Raw genomic sequence first — 27,334 nt, 5'->3', positions numbered from 1 at the left:
CTTTACTGTGGTTTTATTACCTCCTGTGACAGCTATTAAACCTTAGGAATACTTCCATCTATAGCAGTCCCTCCAAAATAGACTGTAGAGATGGTTTGTGGGAGGTAAATTCTCTCAGCTTTTGCTTATCTGGAAATTGGTTTAATCCCTCCTTTAAATTTAAATGATAATCTTGCCAGATAAAGTATTCTTGTTTCTAAGCCCTTCTGTTTCATTGCATTAAGTACATCATGCCACTCCCTTCTGGCTGTAGGGTTTCTCCTGAGAAGTCTGATGATAGCCTGATAGGTTTTCCTTTGTATGTGATCTTTTTTCTCTCTCTAGTTGCTTTTAATAGTCTGCCCTTATCCTTGATCTTTGCCATTTTAATTACTATATGTCTTGGTGTTGTCTTCCTTGGGTCCCTTGTGTTGGGAGGTCTGTGCACCTCCATGGCCTGAGAGACTGTCTCCTTCCCCAGATTCGGGAAGCTTTCAGCAATTACCTCCTCAAAGACACTTTCTATCCCTTTCTCTCTCTCTTCTTCTTCTGGTACCCCTATAATGCAAATATTGTTCCATTTGGATTGGTCACACAGGTCTCTCGATATTCTTTCATTCTTAGAGATCCTTTTTTCTCTCTGTGCCTCAGCTTCTTTGTATTCCTATTCTCTAATTTCTATTTCATTCAGTCTCCTCCACTGTATCTAATCTGCTTTTAAAACTTTCCATTTGTATGTTTCATTTCTGATACTGTGTTCCGTAATGATTGGATCTCTGACTGGAATTCATTCCTGAGTTTTTGAATATTTTTATGTACCTCCATAGGCATGTTAATGATTTTTATTTTGGAGTCCCTTTCAGGAAGATTCATGAAGTTGATAATCATTTGAATCTTTCTCAGGAGTTGTACTCATAATTTTACTCTGAACCAGGTTCCTTTGGAGTTTCAGTATATGGCGCCCTCTAGTGCCCAGAAGCTCTACTCTCTGGAGCTGCTAAGCCCCTGAAGCAATGTCGGGGGTTGCAGGGGAGTGATTTTGGTGCCTGGCAGGAGGAAAGAGCTATTTCGTGGTTCCTGGCTGCTATGCCTGTCTCCACTGCCAGAACCAGTGGGCCAAGCACACAGGTATAAGCCTCTATGCTTTGGGTTTGTAGTTGCTGTAGACAGATCTTCCCTCTGGCTGGCCTAAAGCCAGGGTAGGGTTTGCCAGTTTGTGAGCCAGGTGGGGCTGGCCAGGAGAAAAGCACAGTAGGTTGTGTATCATGGAGGGGGTCCTTGGAGCTGTGTAGCAGTCAGGGAGCTGGAGCACCTGAAGATTGTGAAAGCTCCCAACCTGCTGGGCAGAGTGCATCCAGACAATTTTGTCTACCTGTCCTTTCTCCTGAGCAGTAAGCTCTGTGTAATCCTTGCCCCTTTAGCAGCCCTCTTGCTGTTAGTAAGTCTCTCAGACTGTCCACCTTTCTTTTTCCCAGAGCAGCCGTACATGGATCCCTGCTTTCCAGGAGTGGCTGGAATCTCAATCTCTCCAGGAATTCTGCCTGTCTTAGCTTTCCAACCCCCTAATCACGAGATTATACCATGCAAGCACCGTGATGTAGGTTTGTGGTCTCGTAGAAGATCTCCGGAGTTTGGTATTCAGCAGTCCCAGGCCTCTACTCCCTCCTGATCCGTTTCTCTTTCTCCAGCCAGTGAGCTGGGGTGGGGGAAGGGCTTGGGTCCCACCGGGCCACGGCGGTGGTATGTTACCCTGTTCCGTGAGGTTTATTCTTTTTTCCAGGTGTATGTGGTTTGGCACAGACCTCCTGCTCTTTCATTATTAGTTGTATTAATTATGTTTTCATATTATATGCGGTTTTAGGAGGAAGCCTCTGTCTCACCTCTCATGCTGCCATCTTTAATTCCGACATAGGAATATTCTTATCTGAATCTTTGCAAATAGAATTTAAGTTTTCACAAATGAAAGATTAACTTGACTGGGTATAAAATTCTTGAGTTACACTTTTTCCACCTCAAAATCTGCTTTCTGTAGCAGGGAGATCTGAAACTAGCCTAATTTTGCTTGTTTTTTGTTTTGTAAGTAACTTTTTTGGTTTTGTAAGTAGAATTTTCGGTGTATCCAAAAAAAAATACCCTTTATCTAGATTTGAATATGTGTTTGTCTGGTTGTGTTAAGATACTGGTCTGTTACATTAATCAAGGCCACAGTCTCAATTACTTAACAAGGAATGTTCTCTTGGGTACCTGCGTGAACCTAGGCAGCTCAGCCTGGATGCAGCTGTTCTCTCAGTGTCAGAATTCCCCTTAACATGTGGCTTCCATTTGGTGGTTTAAGATGGCCCTTCCTGCTCTGTCACAGTTCTCACCTCCACATCTGCACTCCATCCAGTGGGAAGGGGAAATGAAATGGTGGACACATCCTTAAGATGGCAAGTACAGATTCTCCTTTTTGAAAAATGATTCCATGAAACCAGACGGTCACATGTACTGAAGGTTTTTTTTCCCCATTCTGGTTCTATATGGCTTACAGTTTAATTTTGCTTGCTTTTTGGTGTTCAGTTGTTGCTGTGTCTGGTTCTGGTGCTCTTCTAAGTTTTTGTATTTTTTGATGCACAATGAGAAACTGTAAGGACTATTGGAAGGCTGCTAACCAGAAGGTATTTTTGACTTGGAGTGCCTTCTTATACAACAGTTAGAACAAAATACTTTGTTGTATTCAAAGTTATACTTCACAGGTGGAGACCAGTCTCTAAGAAGCTGTGATGGACACAAGGTTATATAGCTACTGTATAGGTAGAGCAAGCAGGGAAAAACTTCTGGCCCTGAGTTTTCTCTTACTTTCCTGAAAAAAGTGAGATTCCAGTAGTGGAAAGGGAGATCTGGTACCAGGCTGCTCCCTCTGCAGCATCTTGCCCACTACCAGCTACTGTGGCTTTCGAAGGTGTTTTGACGCAGGGGCTGGGGGCTGTATTCCTTATGATTTTTAAAGCTGAGAGAAGGCCAGTTCTCCTTTTTCGCAGCTCCTCCAATCATCCCCAGAGATGAGAAACAGAGAAGGGAGAACAAGACAACATCTTCAAACATTAGGAGAGTTGTCCTCAGTAAGGTGTAGCAGACACTGGGTGGGGGTGGTTGTAGGGAGAGCAGCGGAAGGCAGAACCAGTAGGCTGGACTGCGCTTCCTGGTGCCAGTGGGGGGGGGGAGGGGGGTCAGTTGGAAATTTCAGAGGGCATTAGTCCGTATTAGGAAAGTGGACTGAATGACTTCTGAGGTCTTTTTGCAACACTGCTGTTCTGTGAATCTAGAATTAAGGATAGCTTTTACCAAGTTCACTGAGGGTGGCTGGAGTAGTTTTTTAACTATGGGAAAGTGAGGGATATTCATGAGTCAGAAGTCAGTGAATCTTTCATACTGGAAAATTTTGGAATTACATAGATAAATTGAAATAGGGATCAGATTGACTTTAGTTTTTCATTCAGAGTTTTTGCCCACTAGAGGTTATGGGAGACAAATGAGATTATACTTCACTGTTTTTGTGAACCCATCTTAGAGATTAAAGGCAGTGCCTTAAAATGATAACAAACCAAGTGCCTTGAATCAATGACCAAATAAATCATTGCTTTTACAAGAGACTACAGGGGGTACTGAGGGTACTGAGGTGAAGTTGGAATATAATTTTGTTCTGTGAAGTTTTCTTCCCATGCTTGCTGTTCTGAGAGCAAGAGCTATTAAGAGCACTCATTTGGCTTCTAAGAAAGATAGTGAACTTTATGTGGCTGACGTGAGCTAGAAAATTAACCTGCATATGAAGTTAGTCTTAAGTTCATCAGCAACCTTAAGGGGAATGTAGAGAGGAAATAAAACTAGCAGCAGCAATTGACAGTAAACATCGGGGGAATTTGCCAGCAGTGTTATTAGACATTAGCAGTAGCAGACCAAAGAAATCTCCATGAAGGTTTAAGACAGAGATCTGGATGCATGTAAATTTAAGCTAGTTTCTAAATACCTGCAGTTCTGGGCTTCCTTCACAATGGTTAACCTGGGGGTGCCTCTGTTGTCCACGTACTTCTGCAGGGATGTATGATTGAGCCTAGGCCAGATACTTTTCACACTCTTCAAGTCTTTATCCCATCTGCTTACTCAGCCACTGAGTCATTCAGATCCCAATTGATGCCAGGTTAGTCTCACCTGCTTCCCTTAGAAATCCATTGTTTTCTCCCTGCCCTGCCTCCTGATTTGTCAAGATGCCTTCTTTCTGTCTAGGGATTATCATTTCCTTTGGGTCTTTGTTGAAACACCTCCAAATTTCAGACTATTCTGTGGATTCTCCTTTTTAAATTCTCCCTCTGTGCTGGCATCCTCTTCTAACTTGCAACCAATTTCCAGAGTTTATGTTGCAGGCAACAAGAATGTGCTGAGGTACAGTTGGGGACGGGGGTGGGGGGGGGATTAACTAGGGCAGAAGGGATGTTCAGGCTTACTTACCAAGTATACGGAGAGGTTAGTACATTGAAACCACTGTTTCCAGGGGAACCCACGAAGAGGGAGGGGCTTTTTGAGTTGTGTTGGCTAATGAATAAGCACTTTGCTGTTGACCTAAGTTGTCATTTGACAAGTATCCTTTTATTTTGCATAAAATCATGTGATTAGGACTTCCTGGGATGTCAGGATGTCTTGTCAAGAAAGGAAAAGTCTTGAGATTTATAGCAGAAGAAATGAATAGTTTGTCATAGTCATGAGAGCTCACTGTGCCACATGGAGCTGTTCTTATTTACAGTTACGATGGGACAGGCCTTTGGCTGTAATGGAAGGGTAGCATGCTGGTGCTGCCCTTGGGAAGCTCGGCTGAACTGAAACCACATGTTAAATAATGCAGCACCTGGTTTCTCAGAAAATGGGCTGTAGGAAGAACATCTCCACATGGCCCCACTTAGTTTCTGCAACCCTAGGACAACTTCTGGGTGCTTTTTACCAGGTTGAGTCAGGCATCATCTCAACACTGCCTTCCCTGTCTGTCACATGTTCCAAGATAAATATTCTGGAAACGGGCAGTTCAAGAACTAGAGTCAAACCTCAAATTCTGGCACCAGGGAGTGAAACCTGAGCAGCAAAGCCAAGAGGGTACATTTCTGGAGGTTCCTGTGTCTCCTCCCACCCTGATTCCTCTCATCTTGACAAATTTATTACCAAGCCCTTAGGCCTATATTTAAAGCTCTTCCTTTAAAGATGTGCTGTTTCTCTGTGTGTGTCTGACAAGAACACCCCAACCCAGGGAATGGCTTTCAGTAATAACCCTGATTGCCAAGAACCCTATGGCTTTTCTTGGGCTGTCAGCCTATGGTGTGTTTCTTTTGTCTGGAAGGCATGGGCTTGAGTCCTAACTGGGAGGAGGGGCAGTAAAGCCTTTGGTACCAGGGTTTCTAATGGCCACATGAAGGGATGGTTTGTCTCTGCCCTTTATTCATGCCACCCAGAGCAGCGAGAGAAACGGTTGGTATCTAGATCCCACAAAACCTTCAGAGTAAAATTAGATTACAGAAATTGTTAAAATACTAGGAAAATCAGAAATGGAGATGGGACATTGGTGAGGAACAAATGTAAGTGCTTTCACGAACCTCCAGAATTTGTTAAGGGAACATGACTGCTTTAGAATCCCATCAGTTCACTTCCATCTCTCCCTGCTGCAATGAACTGTCCCCTCAGAAAGCCTGACTGACTACCTCTGGCAGTCATCTATCAGTTCTGCACTCCTGAGATTGCTGGGACTTTAATGCTCCCACTTTAGTAGATCCCCAGGTCCACAGATGCAGGGTCAGAAATGGAGCAGGACCATTCTTGTCCTTCCCGCAGCATGTGTGTGGGAGTGCCAAGCACAGTACCGTCCTTCCAATCCAGGGCTGCTTGCTTTTGTCTGATCTGGAATACTTCAAATTGGGTTTCTGAGTAGGGGTGAAGTACCTCTTCCCCTGAATTGTCAGCATATTATCCTTTCCCTTCTCCCCACATAAAGACTTTCCCTGGCTAGGCTTAAAGTTCCTTAAAGACAGGGCCTGGTCTTACCTAGCTTGATAGGTAGTCACGCCATCTCTCTAGTTCTGCAGTTCTCGAACTTGAGCACAAATAGGAATCACTCAGAGGGCTTTCTGAAACAGACTGCTGGGTCCCACCTTCAATTTCTGACTTGAGGACCCTAAGAATCTGCATTTCTAACAAGTTCCCATGTGATAGATACTATGGTCCGGGGAGCACAGCTTGAGCACCACTGACCTGGTTGAGCTTCTCCCGAAGACCTTCCTGGAGAAGCCAGCCTCATCAGGGCAGCTTCCCAGTCCTGATGGTGTAAGCTGCCTGCTTTCCTCAGTCCCCTAAGAGTTAGAACTCAGCTGACACTTTGGGATGGGCAATGCTTAGTAAAATAAGAGACCAACACACCAGGATCTTGTTAGCTGGATATATTTCTTTTTTTGTTTGTTTGTTTGTTTTTGTCACAGAACACTGTTTGCAGTAGAGGAAACTGGCATTGCAGTCTGGTGGTAAAATGGCTTGTTCACATGAACCAGTACATGTTCATCCTTTAGCGCAAAAAGCCCTAATGGCGCGTACCCTATTGGAATTCAGGACATCTCCAATATTTTCTCTCTCTGTTTTTCTTTGTCATCTTTTTTTCTTTTTAATAAACATTTCAAGGTTTGTCCAAAAGAAGGCCATATAGGTTCTCGGCTAGCGGAAGACAATTCAGAACAGTTGTTGCACACTTGGACTGTCACCTTCTCCAGGCTGGCAGTTGATATCTTATTTTTTTCCAACTCATTTTTATTAAAAAAATAAAAAAATGCTCCAACTATCAGTTTTACAAAATCTCTAAGGGAAAAACAAGAGCAAGGTGCTGAGGTAAAAAACACCTGAGGTAGCTTTTTTTGTGTGTTTTTCTCGTTAAAAAAATCTGTAAATTTAACGCCCTGGGCCAACGACCTCGTGTAAATTGCTATTTTCCTCCACATTTTTCTAAAAAGAAAGAAATCACTTCACTGAATATTGATGGCTTATACACCAAAATGTAAAAAGACAAAATACATTCTTTCTTTGTGGAATTTTTCTGTTTGGTTGGTTGGTTTGGTGGGTTCCTGTTTTCTTCTTCCAAAATGCTAGGACAAGTACCATTGACTCTTGTTCTTTTGAGTAACCAAGTGTAAGTTGAGGCTGGTTTGTGTGTTTCGCTTTGTTCCTTTTGTGTGATGTGATACTCAGAGCACTGCTTTGCCTGGTTGGGGAGGGGGTGCGTAGGTACTGGGAATTGAGACAGAGGGAGAAGGGCACTGGAAAGTATAGGGATGGAGAAGAAGGGGTGGGAGAAAGGGTAAGGGAGAGATAAACAGAGAGAGACAGAGAATTATATAGCAGTATGCAAAAACCAGTTTAAAACCTGTGAAGCAAAGAGAAATGGGTGTATGAGCTAGGCAGGGATGAAGAGACAGAGTTTCCTCTTCCGAGAGACGGTATCCCTTCTGTTGACATACACAGGTGATCCAGAACTGCTGTGAGTGTCCTTTCGAGATTTCCCGCCGGGTAAATTTTATGTGGGTGGCCTTGAAGCTCCTTCCTAAACCAGCAGACCTCCCAAAGAACGACTTTAAAGTCCAGAAAAGACTGCTTTCTCTTTAAAAGGAAAAAAATTAATAATTGGTTAAAAATTGGAGTTAGTTGAGTTATTTGATATATTATTTCTAAAATATATTAACGCTGCAGGCACCCTGTGTAACCCACAGGCCACATATCTTAACATCTTTCCCCTTCTAATATGTACACACATGTACAGAGACAATTTCCACAAAAAGAAAAGGGTGTGAATTTTGCTTTGTTTTGAACACGTTCACCTATGTTAGTTCAACTAAAAGGGATAGCGTGGTGGGAGTTAAGGAGAGATCCAAGCGGATGGTGAAGTGGATGGCTGGGAAGCCTGCAGAGGCCCCGGGGAGGCAGGAGGCTGGGCCGGGAACCCAGCTGTCCTCCCTGCCCCTCTCCCGGCCCCAAGGAATTCTCAGGGCCTCTGCAGAGTCCCTGGCGCCTCCGCAGACTTCTCATTCCTCAGGATGGTCTTTGGTTTGCTCCCGATCTGGCTGGCTGTGTTTGGTCTCATTCTGTCAGGTGTTGGATGGGCTACATTCATCCGTGGTTTGCTGGTGCCTTGTGGGAGCCTCACTTGCTGCGCTGTGAGGCGACTCCCTGAGGATATTTCTGCTCCTGCTGCTTCACCTGTTGTACAATTTCCCTGATCTTGCGCTGTGCAGTCTGCAGCAAGGGAGAGGAGGGGGACAGGGGAAAAAAAGGAACCCAGTTCTGAGGACAAGCAGTGGGGTGGGGGAGGGGTGGGACTTGGGGGAGGGAGGCAGCTCAGGAAAGTGTCCTCTACCCGCTGAGGCCCTTACTCTCTTACTCTTGGGGCCTTTTCTGTCTGGAAGTAAAGGAGCGGAGTTCACCCCCATCCCCTCCCCAAGGCGGCTAGGTGGAGGATAAGGGGGTAGGAAGTCAAGACTTCCTCATTGCTGGGCAGATAAGCCAGGGAGCCTGGCAGAGGTCAGAAAGCATTCCCCTGCCGACTACACACACCTTGGCTTCCAGTCTTAGCCCATGCACCTTTCCAGAGTTACTAGTGAGATTGCTGGGAAAGACAGTACATGAGATGTGGGAGGAAGTGAGAAACTGGCCCCGGCTGGAGAAAACATGTGAACCCAAACCTGACCTCTCACCCCACCCTGGTGCTCCCATTGCAGGGAGAACCCTGCACACTGAACTCCTGCAGGAACCTGGTGATTCAGAACCATTCCCAGGGCACTGGAGGAGCTGGGATGGAAGAGCAGCAGAGTTGGGAGTGGCTGGGACTGGCTGGAGGAATCTCAGAGGGCCTGGGGCTCTTCCCCAGCCTGGGGTCTCCCGGCAAAGGCACCGTTGAGAGAGCAAGCTGACTGCTCAGCTCTTCCATGCAAGCTTAGACGGCCAGCCTTCGCTGGTTTAGGACAAACACCGAGACTGTTCTATCCCAAACCAACCAACAAAAAGCATCAAAAAGAAGCAGGCTACATGATGCTGAGGGACTGGCCCTTCCAAATTAAAGAGGAGAAGCTGTGTGGAGCCCTGTGTCCTGATGGAGGCGTCATGGGGAGAGGGGGAGGAAAGCGAAATGAGGGCCTCCTGTGATGAGCTCATTTAACTCTTATTAGTGAGACTTGGGCACCCTGGTTCAGGCTGGTTTTCTGGGCCCAGCTGGGGACCCCCATGGGCAGGTCCTTGCCCGTACTTGGTTCCCAGCAGGGGAAGGCTGGGACGGGCCTGGGAGGACCCCAGAAGAGGAGGGCCTAAGGGGAGGAGAGGAAAGCCAGGGACCGAGATCTCACACAAAAGCATTTCAGGGGCTTGAGATGAGCCTGGCTTGACTCCAGAGTTCTACACTCTTCCTCAAGCTCTCTAGCATGCCCAGGGAAGAGCAGTGGTGAGAAGGCGTGGCACAGTTTTCCCTGCTGTGTAGGCCATCCCAGAAGAGCCACAGGGAGGTTCCATCTGTGTGTGGGGGTTGAGGTGGTGGGGTGTGTGCAGGGCCTGTGGTCACTTGACAGGCCACCAAGAACTCAGAGAACTGAAAAGAGATTGGCAGGAGAGACTAGGCCCTCACAGCACAGGTACCTGGCTAGCAAAGAAATGCCCAATAATTCTGACGATCACTTCCTCATTTTCATCTGGTGTTTGGTCACGAGGCACGATGACTTCTGCACTGGTTAAGTTCTGCAGTTCATTCACCTACGACAGAAGAAGAGCAGGCTCAGGAGGAAGTGGGGGTGGGGGAGCAGTGGAGGGCAAGGTGGCTGGCGACTCTCTCTTTTCTTTGAAACTAGGGCACCTCTGGGGCTTCCCTGCACTGGGGCATGTGGGACCTTCTTGGTCAGGGCCCTGGAGGGCTCAATGACAGAGCAAGAGAATCCAGCCCCTGACCCCATGGAGCTGCTTCTGGGGCTGAATTCTTATTCTGGAGTTCCTGTCATTGTGGTTCCTGAACTTGCTTAGAGTAAGTGATCCCAGGCTTCCCAATAATCCAGGGATTATTATAAATCACTACAGGACATATTTTCCTCGGTGCCAACCATGAGCCTCTCACCTGACACACTAAAGTAAACTTTCCTGTCTAATCAGGTCCTGCTCTGTTCCCTGCTCTTGTTCATTCCTACCTTCGAGTTGCTTATGCTCTTCCTACCCCTGGATTGCTATCTTTTCTTTCTGCCTCTTGAGTTCAAGCCCAGGCACTCCTCCATGAAGCCTCCAGCCCATGCTGATCTCCCCCTTTAATGTAAAACCCATTACCTGAGCTATGGTGCTCCTACTCACCAGCCTCAAAAAGACTACGCTGCCCAAGGGCTTTCACCCAGCCCCAGGTGTGGTGCTGAGCACACAGGCAGGCCTAAAATGCGCTTACTGGACAATCTGATGGTCTCTGAGGGTTGCACAGAATTCAGGGACTGGTTCTAAGATGACCAGGAAGATGTTGAAGGGCTCAGGAGTCTGCTCTTTTTTTGCCTACTACATTCCAACGTGCCTAGAGCTTGGTGTACTTGCCCTGGGATGATGACACGCACAGGGCTCCAGAGACCCTCACATTCCTGCCACTGGACACTGACCTGCCAGGTGCATGGGCACTGCTGGGACCTCTCGGGGGTCACACCTGCCAGGTGGGGAGAGACCCTCTGCACGTTCCCACAGGCTTTGCAGAGCCTCTGCCATTTCAGATTACACTGTTGGTGCCACCTTCAACCTGAAAACCTTGGTTGTTTTTTTAAAAAGTATTTCCTTCTCACCCACACCCGATTGCTAAACTAGCTCCTACTTAGCAGATGGCCAGGTTTGGGAAATAGCCAAATTAAATCTGCAGGAGGGGGAGTCAGAGCCCGCATCTGTCAGGATAGTTTGAAAAATCAGAGCAAAGTGTAGGACACTGGACCCCACAGGCCTCTGGGTGTGACATAGAGACGATGGATCTGCCAGGTGGGCATACTCCGTGTGCATCTCTTCCCATTATTCTGCTGCCAGGTGTGGGTAATGGGGCAGAGGCAGCCTGTCTCTGCAGGGATCACAGGCCTCCTCTGCCCAACATGTAGCCATGATGCAGTGTTCCTGGGCATGAGACCCTGGTGTTTTCAGTGCCTGGCTCAGTAGCATGGATTTGCAGCTCTCAGCTCTGGAATGATGCTAATTGTTTTGTCCTTGAGGAGCCAATGGGATCTGAAGGAAGTTAGTCCGGCTAGGGCAGGGGATCCTCTCAGGAGTGCAGCCGGCTCACAGCAAACTCACGGTTTTGCCGCCCTTGCCAATCACACGGCCAGCTGTTGAAGAGGGCACTCTAATGTGGGCTTCCAGTTTCACCTCTTCTTTGGGGTTAAAGAAGTTTTCTTCTTTCAGTTTCCCAAAGATCCGCCCCTGGGCCTGAGAGAATAAGACAACTAGTGACCCTCAGTCAGCCGCCAGTCAGCCTGAGTTAGCAGGGCTGCTACGGGAACTGGTGAGTCCAGGGAACTGCACGTGCCAAGCCCCACTGCAAGTGGGCCGGACACAGACTGTGTGCCTGCTTCAGCTGCTTCCAGACCCGGCAGGATGCTTGTCCTGGCGCCTCCAGTGAGTGCACTTGGCAAACTGTGCCCGGGTTTGCACATGATCACCTCCCCTAGGAAGCTTTCTGTGTGTAGGGCTGGAGGCAATGGGGTGGAGACAGGGCAGAATGATACATCTTTTTCCCATACCCCAGCGCCTCTTAAGTGTTTAGTTCGGTAAGTTTGTTCAGGGAATTCTTAACTTCCTTCCCCAACAGTATGGAGTTCAGACGTCTGGTTATTAAAGGATGGAGATAAGGGTGGTGGTGACAGGATTTGCTTTTTGATGGTGATCTCCAGAGCCAGTGTACCCAAAAGGTTACCATTCTTTTTTTAAAAACTTTAAAAAAAAATTGAGGTATAATTCATACAACCTAAAATTGATCATTTTAAAGTAAAGTGTACACTCCAGGGATTTTTAGTTTACTCACTGTGTGATACCACTACCGTCACTATGCAGAACATTTCTACTCCATTCTCCCAAATACAAACCCACACCTATTAGCAGTCAGTCGCAGTTCCTCTCTACCCCCCACCCCTGGCAACTATTATTCTTTCTCTATGAATTTGCCTTTCCTGGACATTTGATATAAATGAATCATGTAATATGTAGCCTTTTGTGTCTGCCTTTCAGTTAGCATAATATTTTTTATGTTTACCCACACTGTAGCATGCATCAGAACCTCACTCCTTTTTATGGTGGAATAATGTGCTATTGTGCATTTTGTTTATCTGCATTTTGTTTATCCAATCACGAGTTGAAGGGTTACTGTTCCTGAATGTTTCCACATTGTGTTAACTTTTTCTTCTCAAACTTTAAATACTTTTACTGATAAGGATTACAGTTATAAATGTTTTCTAAATGACTTTCAGAAAACTCAAGTTATGATTTTCTTGGGGATAACAGGGAAAACAAAACAGTGCGTCCCACCAAACAGCTTCTAACTGCCCATGTTCCTTCCCCTCTCAGCCCATGTTTCATGCCACAGCTTGAAGGTTATAAATGACTACATGAGTCTGAGACATCCATCCTCAAAACTACAGCTCAGGGACCAGAAATATCCCAGAGTGAGTGCCACTGAACTGGGTACCAACAGATGGCCAGCTTTCCCATGGGAGAGAAGGGAAGGAGGGCTCCAAGCAGCCTGGAACAGTGGACAAAACAGGCTGAGTCTGAAACTAGTGAGCAGGAGCAGGAAGGGAAATGGAGGTTGCGCTCCTTGAATGAAGAGTCTTGAATGGGCCTTTGAGGCAGTGGCTGCTGAAGGCCCATAGCTACCCAACAGGCTGTCCTGTGCCCGGGGCCTGCAAGGGCTGAAGTAGCCTTGGCACTGACCTTGAACTGGGCTTCAGGTGGACCGGTGATGATGACCATCCTTTCACTGATGTCTGGGCCTTCTGCTGGGGCAATCTGCAGTTTACAGGGAAAGAGGAAAATGCTGTTGCTTGGCCGCTTTCCCCAAGCAATTCTTTCTCGTCTGAGTGGGACGTACGCACAATAGGAAGAGATCATAGGGCTTTGCCTTTGCACCTGGTGCTTCATCGGACTCCTGCTGCTTCCACTCTGGGTCTTAGAAAGTTATGATCACAGTGTCCGGGATCAGATTTGGGTCTTCAGCCACCCAGGAAGCAGGCCAGTGTTAATGCTCGTCCCTGCCCCAAGCACATAAGGCCTGGCCCCTTTTCACTGAGCCAAGGAAGTCAAGGGACCTAGGAAGAGGGACACAAGGGCTCCACCAACCCACCCAGGGCCCAGACGGAGGAAGAGCTAGTCCACAGGTCATTCACAAGTGGAACCAGCTTACAGGAAAGGAACCCTGGTTCTAATTCTTAGCTCACAGAGGCAGTCAGCTGCAAGGGACAGTTGAACTAGAGCAGGTGCAACTAGAACGAGCTCCTCCATGGCACACAGATCAGTCTGACAACACCAGAGCAGGTATGAGGACACCTTGCAGTCTAGTGTTGGCTCTGCAAATCCCTCCCCTTCCTGGGCTTGAACTACCTCATCTGTGAAATGTGGAGATTGAACCTGGCAAGGTCAAAGCTGCCTCCTAACTCTCACTAGAGTCTGGTGAGTCTGCACTCTTCTGTAACACGACTGGTGGGCTAAGCAAGCAATTTCTGTTAGATCCGCATTACATATTTTTTTCGGCACACCTTGCCTTATTTCAAAAACCCTTAAGGTAGCTTTAAAAGTAAACACAATATAGCAAAACTAGAGTTAATTTAAAGTAAAATGAGTTAGAAGTACACCAGATAATTTAGGAATGAGCCAGGACTGACGTTAGTAAACAGTGCGTCTCCTCAGGTCCTATATACCTGCCTCAGTGGGCCTCAGACTCAGTTCTAAGCCTACTAAGAGCAAATACAAAAAAAAAAAAACTGGTCAATTAAAGGGTCACAGTATTTCTAATGCAAAACAAAACTAATGGCTCAAGGGAGGCACCATCCTTTAGAAGCAAGCTGTTCAGAGTGAAATAATTCATCATATATGCGTTTACAACTTTATCATCTCTGGATCACTGTGTCCAGGAAGACTGCTACCTCTATCAGGTTTAATCTAGTTTTCTATGTACATTCCTTAAGCCAGGCTCCATTTGTGGACCTCAGTCCTGTGTTGCCATCCCAGCCTTACTGTGAGGACACATCCAAAGGGTGCCCTGATCCATGCCCTGCTCTGGAAGGAGGAATCCTTCTAAGAGATTCAAAGAGGTCTCTGGCTCTGATTACTTCGCCTAATGAGAATGAACGTGAGACACAGGTTGCCAGCCACTAAGCTTCTTGGGGGAGTTCCCTTTGCTGTGGGTGGTCTGCCAGCCTTCAACTTCAACGGATAAACAGACCATAGTGTGTCCAGAGGACTGAGACCCTCTGGCAGGTTGCTCACAGACGGGCTGTGGAGACCACTGGTGGAACGGTCATGTCTGCTTCCAGACCACAGTCAGCATTAAATCTGTTCCTTATCTCTAAGAGTAAGAGACTAGAGCATGGACCTGGTGGTTCCCAGATCTTACCCACCCAAATTGAGAAGAGCTGAGAGACTAATTCATGATTCATGTTGACCAAATCAGTTCAGCCATCACTGTCTACTTCCTAATGACTCAGGCTGTCTTGCTCAGATTCTGAAAGAAACTCCCTGTCTCTCTACTGCCCAACCCTCATCAGCCCACACCAGAGGTATGAGAGTTACACAATATGCTCCTGCAGTTACGCAGTGGCATTCCACAGGCAGACTCCCTTGAGAGGACCAGGAATGAGCACCCCATTTTATGACTAAAGCAAACGGGACCCAGAGACATGAGGAGACTGCCAAGATCACAGCGTGAGCAGCGCTGGAGCAGGATCAGGAATGCTGTGTGGCCTTCTGGAGCCTGCTGACCTAGATGCTCTGCAGGCAAGGTGAGCCAAGCTCTTGTGACTCAGTCATCTCTAGGGGTACAACTCCCCAGTCTTAGCTCAGCCCTCTCCCTCCCAGCACTCTGCTCCCGCAGAGGAGTGCAATGCTCTCTCCCTGCCCTGGCAGCTTCAAATGTGCCTCTAGTTGTGGTCCCACAAGACTGCCAAACAGGATGGGGGGTGTTCTCTGTAATTAGATCACCTACCTTGCTTTAGAAACAGATGCTTTGCAGAGACCTGTTGAAAATATGGCAATCTAGCAAAAACCAGATTGATTTTTTAAAAGTAGAAAACTTCTCTCACAAATATTTGGCTTTCCTGGTTTTCCCTGGTTTTCTGAGCAGGTTGTTGGCTCAGCACAAAAAAATGACTGGAAATTATCAGCTCATTATGTCCCCTGGTCCAACCCTGCTGTCTTTGCCCATCACAGAAAGCATAAGCAAGTGACATGCCACCGCTCAACCTGCTGGGACACAGAAGGGAGGTGGATGCTGTGGGCTGAAGCCCACAGGACTGATCTCACCTTACTTTCTTAAAGGCCTACTAGGAATGATTCCAGTGTATAGCACTTGGGTTGCTACAGTGGAAAAAACACTGGACCAGAAATAGGATAACTTGGTCAAAGTTCGGCAGTGAGCTCCAGCAGGTGCTCAGTGTCCTCAGGTCAACAGAACTGATACTAAATGCTGTCAGTGCTGGGGCCTCACCTGTGGCAGGTTTGTGAAGGCACCTGTGTGCTGAACCACTGGCCACCTGCCTCGCGGCTCTTATCCCGTCTTTGCACTTTGCAGGCAAGATAAATGAGGCCTGAGAGGGGAAACGATTTACCTAAATAAAATTCTTTCATGGTCTCACTGCAATCCTTGTTCTGCACTCCTCAGCATGTTTTGTTTTATTTCTTCTCCAGAGCACTCGCTGTGGGAGAAATTCCAGCTCTTCCTGGGGAGAAGCGTAAGCACTCTCTCTTTCCCAGTCATAAGACTTCTTGTTCAGAATTCCGGGTTGTCCCATGGTAGCAAATTATTTTACGTAACAACAGAAACTCTGTTTTCAAAAGTGTTTCATGAAGCTTGGGACGTGCTCAGCATTCTGCCCGCGAGTCAGAGCTGATAGCTGGGCTTGGAGAGGGACCAGGGCGGAATAATCCTTCCCTTTCAGCTTCTCTGACGATTCTTCACATTGTGCTTGAGGAGGCAGGAGGGGGTGTGTAAGTGCAGCTATGTCTGCCCTCACAGCTGTCAGTAAATTAGGTGCCTGCCTTCCTGAGCCTCTCTCTTCAGTCCCAGGGCTGTGTGTCAAGTCAGGTCACCAGCTTTTGTTTATCCACAGGTTTTGATCACCACTTTTCAAAGAGTTTTTCTTTCAATGACTTTTTCAAAATTCAAAGGTTTTTAGAGCAGAGACTAACTAAAGGGTCAAAGCACTGATAACTGCTAAGTATAAATTATCACTTCACTTAAGTCCACTCCCTTAGCTTGGGAAAAAGCCTCAGTCTTTCTTTACTTTATCTTCTCGAGAGAAGAAGATAATGGGAACCCAAAGAGGACTGGATTGGTTTATTTGTTACTAATATATTTTTCTAACTCAGTTGTTAGTTGAACAAAAAAGGGTAAGAAGAGAGGTAAAGATGAGAGGAGATGGGACTAGTCCTGGAGGCACATTTTCCACATCCAGTGGGATTGCGTCCCTGGATGGTGTAAGCACTGCCCAGAAGTGACAGAAGGAACAAAGACCATGGGGTAGGAATGTGGTGAAAGAAGAGGGTGGAACACAGGTGGCTGCTAAGAGCAGCTTTACCTTGATGGAGGCCCCGGCGAATCTAGCCAGCTGTTTAATGTGTGCCCCCTTCTTCCCGATGATGGCACCCACAGCCTGGGTTGGGATGAAGAGATTCACAATCTCCTGCTCTGGATACTAGAAGGGCAAGACAAGACAGGAAAGATCATTCCCCTGGAGGTTGCTCCTTCAGGCACTTAACAGGTACTAAGCATCAACCTGAGCCACCTGGTAGGATGGTTTCACTACCCTGGAAATGGCTGAACTGGTACGCTGGAGTCTTCTGTGGCCTAGGGCTCCGCAGGTGAGATGCTTGAAGAATGAACCTGAATGTGGGTGGCACTACGTGACTGTCAAACAGCAGCTCCTCCTGAGCAGCTCTGGATTTGTTGGGTGCAGAAAGCTGGCTGTTCATGGGTTTTCTGTCAAACAAATGTGATCCACACTTCTCCTGTGTCTTTATCCAAGAACTCAATCAATAAGCACACCTGGCCTGAAGATGGGTCCTGAGGCACTTCATCAGAGGAAATGGGAAGCTACTCATTGTCGTGTAGCAGGAAAGGCATTTGTCCCAGGGTAGTGTCAGATTGAACTGAACCTGCCCTTGACCAGACCACGTGGTGTGGGCCCAAACAGACGTGGGCAGGCCACAGGGGTCCTTCAGCAGAGAATCTCCCGAATGATTTAAACAGCTATTTATAGTTCTCCTTCTCTATAGATGTGTGTGTTTACATATATTATAGAGACTATACTAGCAACTTAGAATATTTCCTGAGCCATACATTATCTTGTATTTTTTTTTATTTTGGTATCATTAATCATTATCTTGTATTTTAACCAAAGTTTCCAGGGCAATGGCTAGAACACTGTTTCAAAAGAAACCTGTCTCAGTAACATCAGCAGCTGAGGTTGGGAGGCAGTATTCACTTCCCACTTATTGAGGCTTTTTAATATAATTATGCTGATTTTCGCCTTTGCCTCCCTACTCAGTGGGATTCACAAGTACAATCAGGATTGTTGAACTGGGCTTTGAAGGGCCTTTAGTGCACTTGACACTTGAGTAGGGGTACTCTGGTGCACTTGTGCCCTGAAGAATGTATCACCTGGATCCACAGGACCCAGCATTCTGCCTGTGAATAGTCACTGCTCAGTCTGCCAGGGATCAGGCGGTGCCAGGCACAGGAGGGGACCAAGCAATAGATGGGGCTGAACAGAAGGGCACTTACAGAGTGATGGTGCGGGAACGGGCCGAACTGGTGAGGCGGGTACAAGCTGGAGAAGTATCCGGAGTGGGTCTGCAGCATGAGAGAAGCGGTTGGTCGGTTAGTGGGGGCCCTCAGGGACACTCACCAAACCCGGGGAGGCAAGAGTTCCACACGTGACATGGGCTCCGCACATCGTGTGGTCCCCTATCATGTCTGTCCCTTTACAGCTCACACCTCTACCCTGCACTCCCCTTGGAGCACTGAATGCTGGGCTGAACGTGTGTCAGCTCTAAGCTGAGTCATGCTTCAGACTTCCTAGGAGCTTACACCACAGGAGTGAGTGCACATGCTTTTAACCTGCCCTCAGGGAGAGAGGCAGGGCCAGTGGCTTGTATTTCCTGGGGAATTACAAATCGTGAATTAAAAGGAACAGAGATTGCTAAGCATCTTAAGAGTTATTCAGGACACGCAAATATGCTCCTGGACAGTCAGATCAGTGAGTTCCATCAGAGAATTTCAGAAGGAATAGAGAAATTGAAAAAGATTTGGAAAGAAAGAAAGGAATGAATAAGAATATTGTGTGTGAGTATGGGGAGGAGGAAGCAGGGGATAGGAAGGCAGATGCAGACAGAAGAGCTATTAGGAAAATAACATTTAAAAAGTAGCTACTTTTTACTGAATATCTACTGTGTACTAGGCACTGTGGCAGGTACTTTATTCATAAAGTCTTAATCCTCACAATAATCCTGCAGAGAGGAATATGTCTGATTTTATATATTCTTATGGGGCAGACACTGACCAGAGTCAGCAAAGCCTACCTAACTGCATTTCCTAAGGCCTGTAAACACTGGTCTGCTGCCACAGGAAAGGTGCACTGCTCTGAGCATGATATGGAGTCAACCCTTGTATACCCACCCTACAAGATGACCTCTCAGGAAGACCATTCCAGCACCGGTCAGACATGCAGGGATGACGCGTGGAATTAGAGAACCTAGCTTCATTTGAGGACCCTTGAGCAGAACTCATGGTGTCTTCCATCTCCTGACTCTCCAGCTGGACTGAGCTCCAGCTCACAACTACCTCATGGCTCATCAGGGACAAAATGAAACAGTTCCCCTTTCTGAGCTTGGCAAGTGGCTTTCTGGCCCAGGGGAGGAAGAGATGAGAACTCTGTAGCATCCCCCAGGGGTGCTCTAGGTGCCCACAGCACCTGCCAGGGGCAAAGCTCTGTTTACGGAAGGGAACCATGGCTGTACTGCTGCCAGCCTTTGCTTTCGTACTTGTAAGGAGGCTGCAGTGACACTCATGCTCACAAGAGGGTGCTATGAGACCAGCGTTCTCTTGACGTTCTCCACTTTGGAAAGGAAGCTGAGTGAGGGGGTCAGGCTGACTTAGTTCTGCTTCTTTCTTAAAGAGCATCATCTCCACACCCTTCTCTGTGCAGATCCCTGTCCTGGGCTATGGAGGATGGGTGCTCAAATCTCTGCTTTGGGGAAAGGATGCTTCCACCCTCCTCTCACAAGAGATCCTTCCCTCCCTTCAGCCCTCAGAGCAGTAATCTTTTGAATTGTGATTTGCCTTTTTCTTACAAAATTCATGTGAAGCCAAGAATAGACAGGCCACAGTTTTCCTATTCTTGGTTCAAATATTCCCATTGTATCAAACTGAGATCAACCACTTGGGTTGGGGGAGAGAATTAGCTGTAAAAGGATAAGCAGGACTAACTGCCCATGCCTCTTTTTATTCATGAGTTACTATAGTGGGAAGTTGCTGCAGGGAAGGAAGCCTGAACTCCCTCCTTTGTTGCTGAGGCTCTCTCTGCCTTTGTGCATATGTTGGTTTTTGGAGTCAGAAGACCTGAGTCTAAATCACCAGCCCTATATAAGTTGGAATAATTTATTGAGCCTTTCTGAACCTCATCCACAAATGCGTTAAAATAATGGGTTTAGATCTTCTAATATTGCTGTGAGGGTTATTCAACTGTTCATTCAGTCATGCAAGAGATTTGAGCATCTACCATACGCAAAGTACTGTTCTAGGTGTTGGGGACACACTGCTAAGCCAGAAAAGGTCACTGCTGCCATGGGTCTTACATCTTTTGGGGGGCCACATAAGTACTGTGAAAGAAATGAACAGGATGACATGAGGAAGGGAAGCAATGGCAACTTTAGCTGGCTTGGGCCAGGAACACCCTTGGAGGAGGGGACTTCTGAGCAGGGACCCGTGATGGAGATGGAGCCCCACCCAAGGCACTGAGGAGGGAACATATAATAACGGTTCTTGGAGGTCCTAAAAAGGGGTTGGCCTGTTTGAAAAACAGAAAAGAGCCCAGTATGGTGAATGCAAATAAGAGTGTACAGCAGGATACGATGGGAGCCAGGCAGTGCGAGATCAAGCAGGGCCTTGGTTTGAACGTGGACTTGACCATAAGAACAATGGGTGCCTCTGAACGATCTTATGTGCATTCAGAGAGGTCTCAGGAATGGAAGAATCTATCATCTGGCGTTGTGTGCACTGAATTAATGAGTGCTAAGTGAGTACTTACTTGTAATGAAATGTGTGACTTGGAGCATACTATTTCCCATCCACCCAAGCTTACATGGAGTCTATAACCTCAAATAGAAGAGGGTTATAGGTTCCCTCTTAGTCAAATGCTTAGTCATAATGACCAGAAAAATAACCTGTTGATGATGTGAATATGTGTTCTCTTTAAAGCAGGTGTAGCCATCAAATGAACCCAGGCCCCAGGGACGGGGAGGTCAGTATGAACCCCAACCCTGACATGGCAGTTGGCTTCACTGTCCCAGGTGAAGAGTCCCAAGCTATTTTATGAGGAAGAAGCTACTTTATTTTTTGAGTGTTTCAAAAGCATGATGACATTGGGGAAGGGGAGAGGAGGTGTTCTCGTAAAAGCTGACCCAGCCAGGTGTGCCCTACCCTTGCCAGTAGAGGCAGCAAGGGGTGATGGTCATTATTATCCACTGGACCATTTTCAATTTTCAGCTTGAAGAAAACTGGTGCCTGCTTTTCCTCTATGCCTAACTATGCTGAGGGGTAAGTAGAGGAGTATATATCAAATGCATTCATGAAAATTAAAAAGGGAATTATAAACAGTTGGGCCTGCTTTTCCTGAAACAACTACTGGGTCCTTGGTTCCAAACTGTATGTCTGACCATAATCACGATGCATGATTTAGGTGATATTCTGAACCATGAAGAAATTGGGGGGTGGGGGTGGGTGGGAAAAGGGGAGGATGAGAAAAGGAGTAGTGGGGAGGGCAAGGGTCAGGTGTACAAATTATGTTCTAATATTTAAATAGCTTTGGTGTATTGACAGAGTGATGCCATATTGCAAAGATGGTGGATGCTCTCCCTAGGAACCAGGGGAATGGACATGAGCCCATGGGGAGGGGAGTGGACTTGGCCAGAGGAATCGGTGATAAGGACAGAGCTTTCCAAGATACAGAAGATGCACAGTTCTACCCTAGCTTGTCAAAGTGCCTCCCGATAGCTGCTAATCCATCTCTGTGTGTTCTCACAGGACAACCTCAGGAGCTGGTGGGGACTAGAAATTGGTAAGCTAGTAAGAGGCAGAGCACAGATCTCCTGTGTCTAACTCTGTGAGCCAAGATCTTAACCACTACACCCCACACTGCTCCCATCTGGAACATTCAAAATTCATTGGTTCAGGTTCACAGCACATGTCATGAAAAGTTCCCCTAAGAATTCTAATATGCTCTCTGTTGAGTTTTATCTAAATATATGAATGGGCAGTTAAAATTCTTTAGATAGAAATAGAGAAAGAGCATCATGAAAAGGGGGAGCAAGGCAAGCAACTGACCCCAGCAGAATTCAGGAAAGAGTTTTTTTTTTAAGTCTGATTTGATTTCTTAGATTCAAAAGGACAGTGCTTTAATAGGTGAGTAGACTATGAGAAAAGACCAGGGAACTAATTCAAAGCATGATTCATGACTCAAAGGGGTTGTGTAAGTTGCAGAATAGAAAGACACTCCTGAAAAGCCAATCAGTACATAAGAAGATTAACCCAGGCCAAACAAAAAGGGAATTAGATATAAAAAGTAGAGTGAGAAGATCTACTACCCAAGAAGTGGAAAGTCCAGGAAAAAATGAAGTGGAGGGAGAAGCAATACTAAAATTAATTACAGAAGCAGAAGATAAACTTGAATCTTCAGTTTCAAAGGGCTCAGATTCAGATTTCTGAATCCCAAGAATAAAGGCAAAATACTGCAAAAGTGAAAAAATTTACAGACAGAAGAAAAAAGCTATCTACGAAAGAAAGAATGAGGCTGGTAGCACACTTATCTGAAAAATGAAATGCTAGAAGTAATGGTTTCACTGTTCTAAAGAAACTACGACCCTGGAATTTCTAGACACCCAGTTGAACTTTTATTTATGTTTGAGGGGAAGAGAAAGGCATTTTCAGACATGGGAAGGCTTAGAAATTATACTACTTATGTACTAGGCCTAAAAAAAGTTGTTTAAGTACTTCAGACAACTCAAAAATTAGGAAGATACAGAACACAAGAAACTCTGCAGTGAGCAAATAAAACCAGTAAAAGTTAAGTCTAAATAATTGTGGATTATGAGATTATGTGTTAAGAAAGAAAGGTTAATTCCATTCCTAGGAATTTCCCTAAGAATGTAGGATCCCAGTTTCAAAAAGACATATGCACCATGTTTATCGCAGCACTATTTACAATAGCCAAGAAATGGAAGCAACCTAAGTGTCCATCAGTAGATGAATGGATAAAGAAGATGTACATATACACAATGGAATATTATTCAGCCATACGAAGAAAACAAATCCTACTATTTGCAACAACATGGATGGAGCTAGAGGGTATTCTGCTCAGTGAAATAAGCCAGGCTGAGAAAGACAAGTATCAAATGATTTCACTCATCTGTGCAGCATAAGAACAAAGCAAAAACTGAAGGAACAAAACAGCAGCAGACTCACTGAACCCAAGAATGGACTAACAGTTACCAAAGGGAAAGGGACTGGGGAGGGTGGATGGGAAGGGAGGGAGAAGGGGAATAAGGGGCATTATGATTAGTACACATAACATGGGGGGGAGGCATGGGGAAGGCAGAATAGCACAGAGAAGATGCTCTACAGCATCTTACTATGCTGATGGACAGTGACTGTAATGATAAGGGGGGGAATCTAGTAACCACAATGTTGCCCATGTGATTTTATATTGATACCAAAATTAAAAAAAAAAGGAAAGGTTAATAATTTGGACTAAAACTCCAGATTACTTGTACAGTAATATGACTAAGACACATTAAGTAAAATCTGTAAACAATTTAACAAAACCATAATCACAGAAGAACAGTAAACTTCTCTCAAAACTTAATGTCATACAGATAAAAAAAAGTATATAGAGGATACAAGCCACCAATTAGAAACTTGATTTCATAGCTATAAACACAACTTCGAACACATCAGAGGAAGCTCACCTTTCCAAATGCCCATGATTTTCAAAATTTGATCATGTATGACGAAAGCCAAAAAATGAGAAATGTTCCAATAACATTCTCTGAGTACAAAGTACAGGATACAATTGCAAGAGAATAAAAAAGAAGCCCTTCACTACTTAGAAATTTAAAAAACAGTAAAAGCCCTAACAAATATGATTAAGAAAAAAAGAGAGAAAACAAAAAATACATCATGCTAGGAATTAAGAGAGCTATAACCACAAGTGTGGAGGTTTAAAAAGTGTCAGTCTGCTCTGCACAATGTCATGCCAATATATATGAAGAAATAAAATGAATGTTTTTATAGGAAAATATAAATCAACAAAACCAAGTAAAAAACTTGTAAGAAACTAAAAAGCTTATAAAAGATCTTTCTCCAAACAAAAGGTGGTAGGTTCAGATTTCATGTATGGATCTTACCAAATCTTCAAAGGAAGAGAAAATTGCAGTATATCCTTTAATTTAACCAAGCATTGTAAAAGATGGTCATTCTTCCAAATCATTCTTTGAGAAAAAAATAATCCTGCTATTAAAATTGTCAAAGACAGTATATAACTAACTACAGCAATTGTAGTGTAGACAGAAAATGACTTGGAATGGTGCAGAGTCCAGCAAAATGACTAAGGGGGGAGGTTTAATGTCTGACAAAGCTGACATTTCAAATTGTGTGATAAAAGGTACATCACTCAATAAATGATTTTGGGGAAATTAGCTATCCATCTGGAAAAAATAAAGGTAGCTCCCTATCCCAAAGAGTAAATCAAGATCAATTTCCTGTGAATTACAGATATGACAACAATCCCCAAAACAAACAACTAAAAATTACTGTAAGAAAACATGGGAGAACATTTTTACAGTCTTGAATGGGAGAAGGCTCATTCCTTAATAATGACATCAAAGGCCAGAAATCCATAAAATAAAACATCACTGACTTAACTACCTTCATTCTTAAAATTTCTGCATGAATTCTGTTGAAGGGATTATTTGAGAATTAAATTGTATATACCCTTTGATGGAATAATCCAGTCTTAGAGAATTTACCTTCAGATATACTCACACACTTGTTTAAAGACATATATAAAGATATTCATTCTGACACTTTTTTTAGTAGAGAAAGCCTAGAAACAACACAAATGTCTAAAAATAGTATGCCTGTTATAAAAATAACATTAAATTCATATAATGGAATACTATGTAGCTATTAAAGAATTACGTTTAGCTATGGAAAAATACCCAATAAGTTAAAAAAAATCTTGTAATTCACTGTCTGTAGCATGATTCCATTTGTATTTCTGAATAATATGATTGTATATAAGCTGAGAAAACATTTAAAAACGTGTAAACATAAAAGTGCTATAATTCTGGGGAGTGGTTGTTGGGTAATATTTGGGTAAGTGAAGGAAGGCTGAAGGGAAATGTTTACATTTTGCTTCATTCAATAATTTGTTCAAAAATATCTATTTTAAATTATTATGGTACAAGACACCACAAATAAGGCAAAGTGAAACAAGTTGGGAAAATATTCAAAGCATGACAAATGGTTAACAGCCTTCATATGTAATCAGCTGTTACAAATCATTAAGATGGAAGATAAAGATAATGATAACAGCAAAGATTTACAAAGCAATTACTATGTGCAGGTCTTATTTAATAACCATCATAACAACTGTATGATATGTACCCTATTGCTACCCCCATCTTATAGACAGGGACATCAAGATGCAAAGACGTTAAATTGCTTGCCTGATGTTAAAAATAGCAAGTGATAGCATAGAGATTCATATGCCTGGCTCTCAGTAGACGGATGGGCAAAAGATGCAGAAAGACAATTCATTAAGGGGGGGAAAAATGGCCAATAAACAAAAATGTTGAGTCTCATGTGATATTTTAAAGTTATTATGTTGCAAAGAATAATTACAATGGTAGTGAGAGTAAGGGGGAAAAAATCCCTCTGTCACATACTCTTAGTAGGAAGGAAAGTAGTATTTTTGTATCAAAATCTGTTATGTATCATAATTTACATATTTTATAATTATATATCATATATAATTTATACATTCTTTGGACCAGCAATTCTGAGGAAATCATTTGATATAAGAGCCAAGATAAATTTCCTCAGAATTGCTGAGCCAAAGAATGTATACATATTGTACATAATATATAATTTAAGAATTTCCATTACAGAGTGAAAAATTTGAATATATTTAATATATATGACATACTTAATATTTTATGTATATTAATTATACATATACACATACCCGTATACATGGAAACATTGGTTCCTTCTAGGCTGGAAAAAAACTTGCACTTTCTACACTTCTGTATTACTTACTTCATAAATACTACAAATGTATTACTTTTATAGCCAGAAAATAAGGATAGTGTTTTCATGCATATACATATGCATTAAAAATTTAAGAGGTTAGAGGCCAATTCATGCTTGTTGTGAGCCAGCTAGAAGGAGGTACAGAGACTTCTGACCTTTGGATGCCAAGACCAAGAGCACTAGTGTTTTGTGATGTATAAAAGCAAAGAAATACTCGAGGTTCCTGGAAATCTGACTGCCTCTGTGACAGGAAAACAGTACCTTGTAACTGAAGTAGGCTCACCACTCCACCCTAACCTGTCTTCCCTCAGAATGCCTGGGCACACCAGTGAGGCCCAGAAGCCTGCAATGTGGGCTCTGCAGGTGTGGCCTTGGGGACCTGTCCTAGGTCCTGCATATCCTAGCGAGGGCTTCCTTCATGCTTGTAAGCTCTTGCAGCTGTCCCAGGAGCCATACTGTTGCAGAGTGGGGTTAACTGTGTACTCTGGATTAGAATCTCATCTTGCTCTATGGGATCAAGATCAATACTACACGGCTTTTAGCTTAAAAAAGAAATTTTACTTAAAATCTATTTTAAAAACAACAGGAACTATATATTTTAGTAAAATGGTTATTCTACTGTCTCAGTAAAAATCTGATATAAAGGAAAGTTTCCAAATGGCCAAAGATGTTCAAGTTTAGAAAATATTCTGCTATCACATGGAAACCTCTCATTTGAGTTCAGGGGTCTACAAACTTGTTCTCTAAAGGGCCAAATACAGTTGACTGTTGAACTACAATGGGTTTGAACTGCGTGTGTCCACTTAAATGTGGATTTTTTCCAATAAATGTATTGGAAAATTTTTGGGTATCTGTGACACTCTGAAAAGCATTTTCTTTGCTCTAGCTTACTTTTTGTAAGAATACATACTCATACAAGATATGTGTTAATCGACTATGGAGCCATACTATAGTTATTTAATAGGCTTTCAGTAGTTAAATTTTTGGGGAGTCAAAAGTAATATGCAGATATTTTATGGCACAGGAAGTCAGTGTCCCTACCTCTCACATTGATCAAGAGTCAACTGTAATTTAAGCTTTGCTGTTCATAGGGTTTCTACTGCATCCATGCAACTCTGCCGTAGTGGCAGGAAAGCAAATAGACAATATGTAAGCAAACCATCATGGCTGTGTTCCATTAAAACCTTACTCACAAAAATAAGTGGTGGGCCTTTGAGCTGTTTGCTGACTCCTATTTTAATTATCAATTTTAGAAGCAGTCTGTTTTATTATGCATTTTCACCCACCATTTGTTACTGAGGTTGAGAGAATAGCCTGGCTTTTGAGGTTATCTTCTGTAGGAAGTATACACAGTCTTTCTTCCAAGAGATGAGGTGTATCTCAAATTGCACAGCAAAAATATGAGGGTGTGTACCTATTTTTGCAGCCACATGACTGCAGAAGCTGCCACAATCCCTCTTGCCACATCTCCAGCTCCCTCTGCCCACCCTGCCCCCCAGCTCAATATCAGGCCCCATTCAT

General features: G+C 44.4%; 1 protein-coding gene across 5 annotated transcripts in view; it reads right to left on the bottom strand.

Annotated features, from left to right (window-relative positions):
- Positions 1 to 6,416: 6,416 nt before the first annotated feature.
- The window catches only part of IGF2BP2 (insulin like growth factor 2 mRNA binding protein 2), a 178,137-nt gene continuing 157,219 nt past the window's right edge, over positions 6,417 to 27,334 (bottom strand). For 3 of the 5 annotated variants that reach the window (XM_037024253.2, XM_037024255.2, XM_073231965.1), the window contains 6 exons: positions 18,008 to 18,076; positions 16,803 to 16,919; positions 12,946 to 13,020; positions 11,314 to 11,445; positions 9,658 to 9,771; positions 6,417 to 8,268 (listed from right to left, as the gene is read on the bottom strand). In XM_037024253.2, the coding sequence (XP_036880148.1) occupies positions 8,176 to 8,268; positions 9,658 to 9,771; positions 11,314 to 11,445; positions 12,946 to 13,020; positions 16,803 to 16,919; positions 18,008 to 18,076 (600 nt within the window). In that variant the 3' untranslated portion in view covers positions 6,417 to 8,175. The remainder of the gene's footprint in view (positions 8,269 to 9,657; positions 9,772 to 11,313; positions 11,446 to 12,945; positions 13,021 to 16,802; positions 16,920 to 18,007; positions 18,077 to 27,334) is intronic. The other 2 variants (XM_073231964.1, XM_037024254.2) reach the window with 2 other exon arrangements.

This window comes from Manis javanica, chromosome 3, assembly GCF_040802235.1.
Source record: "Manis javanica isolate MJ-LG chromosome 3, MJ_LKY, whole genome shotgun sequence".
Lineage (NCBI taxonomy): Eukaryota > Metazoa > Chordata > Mammalia > Pholidota > Manidae > Manis > Manis javanica.
This window is presented reverse-complemented; position numbering and strand designations above follow the sequence as displayed.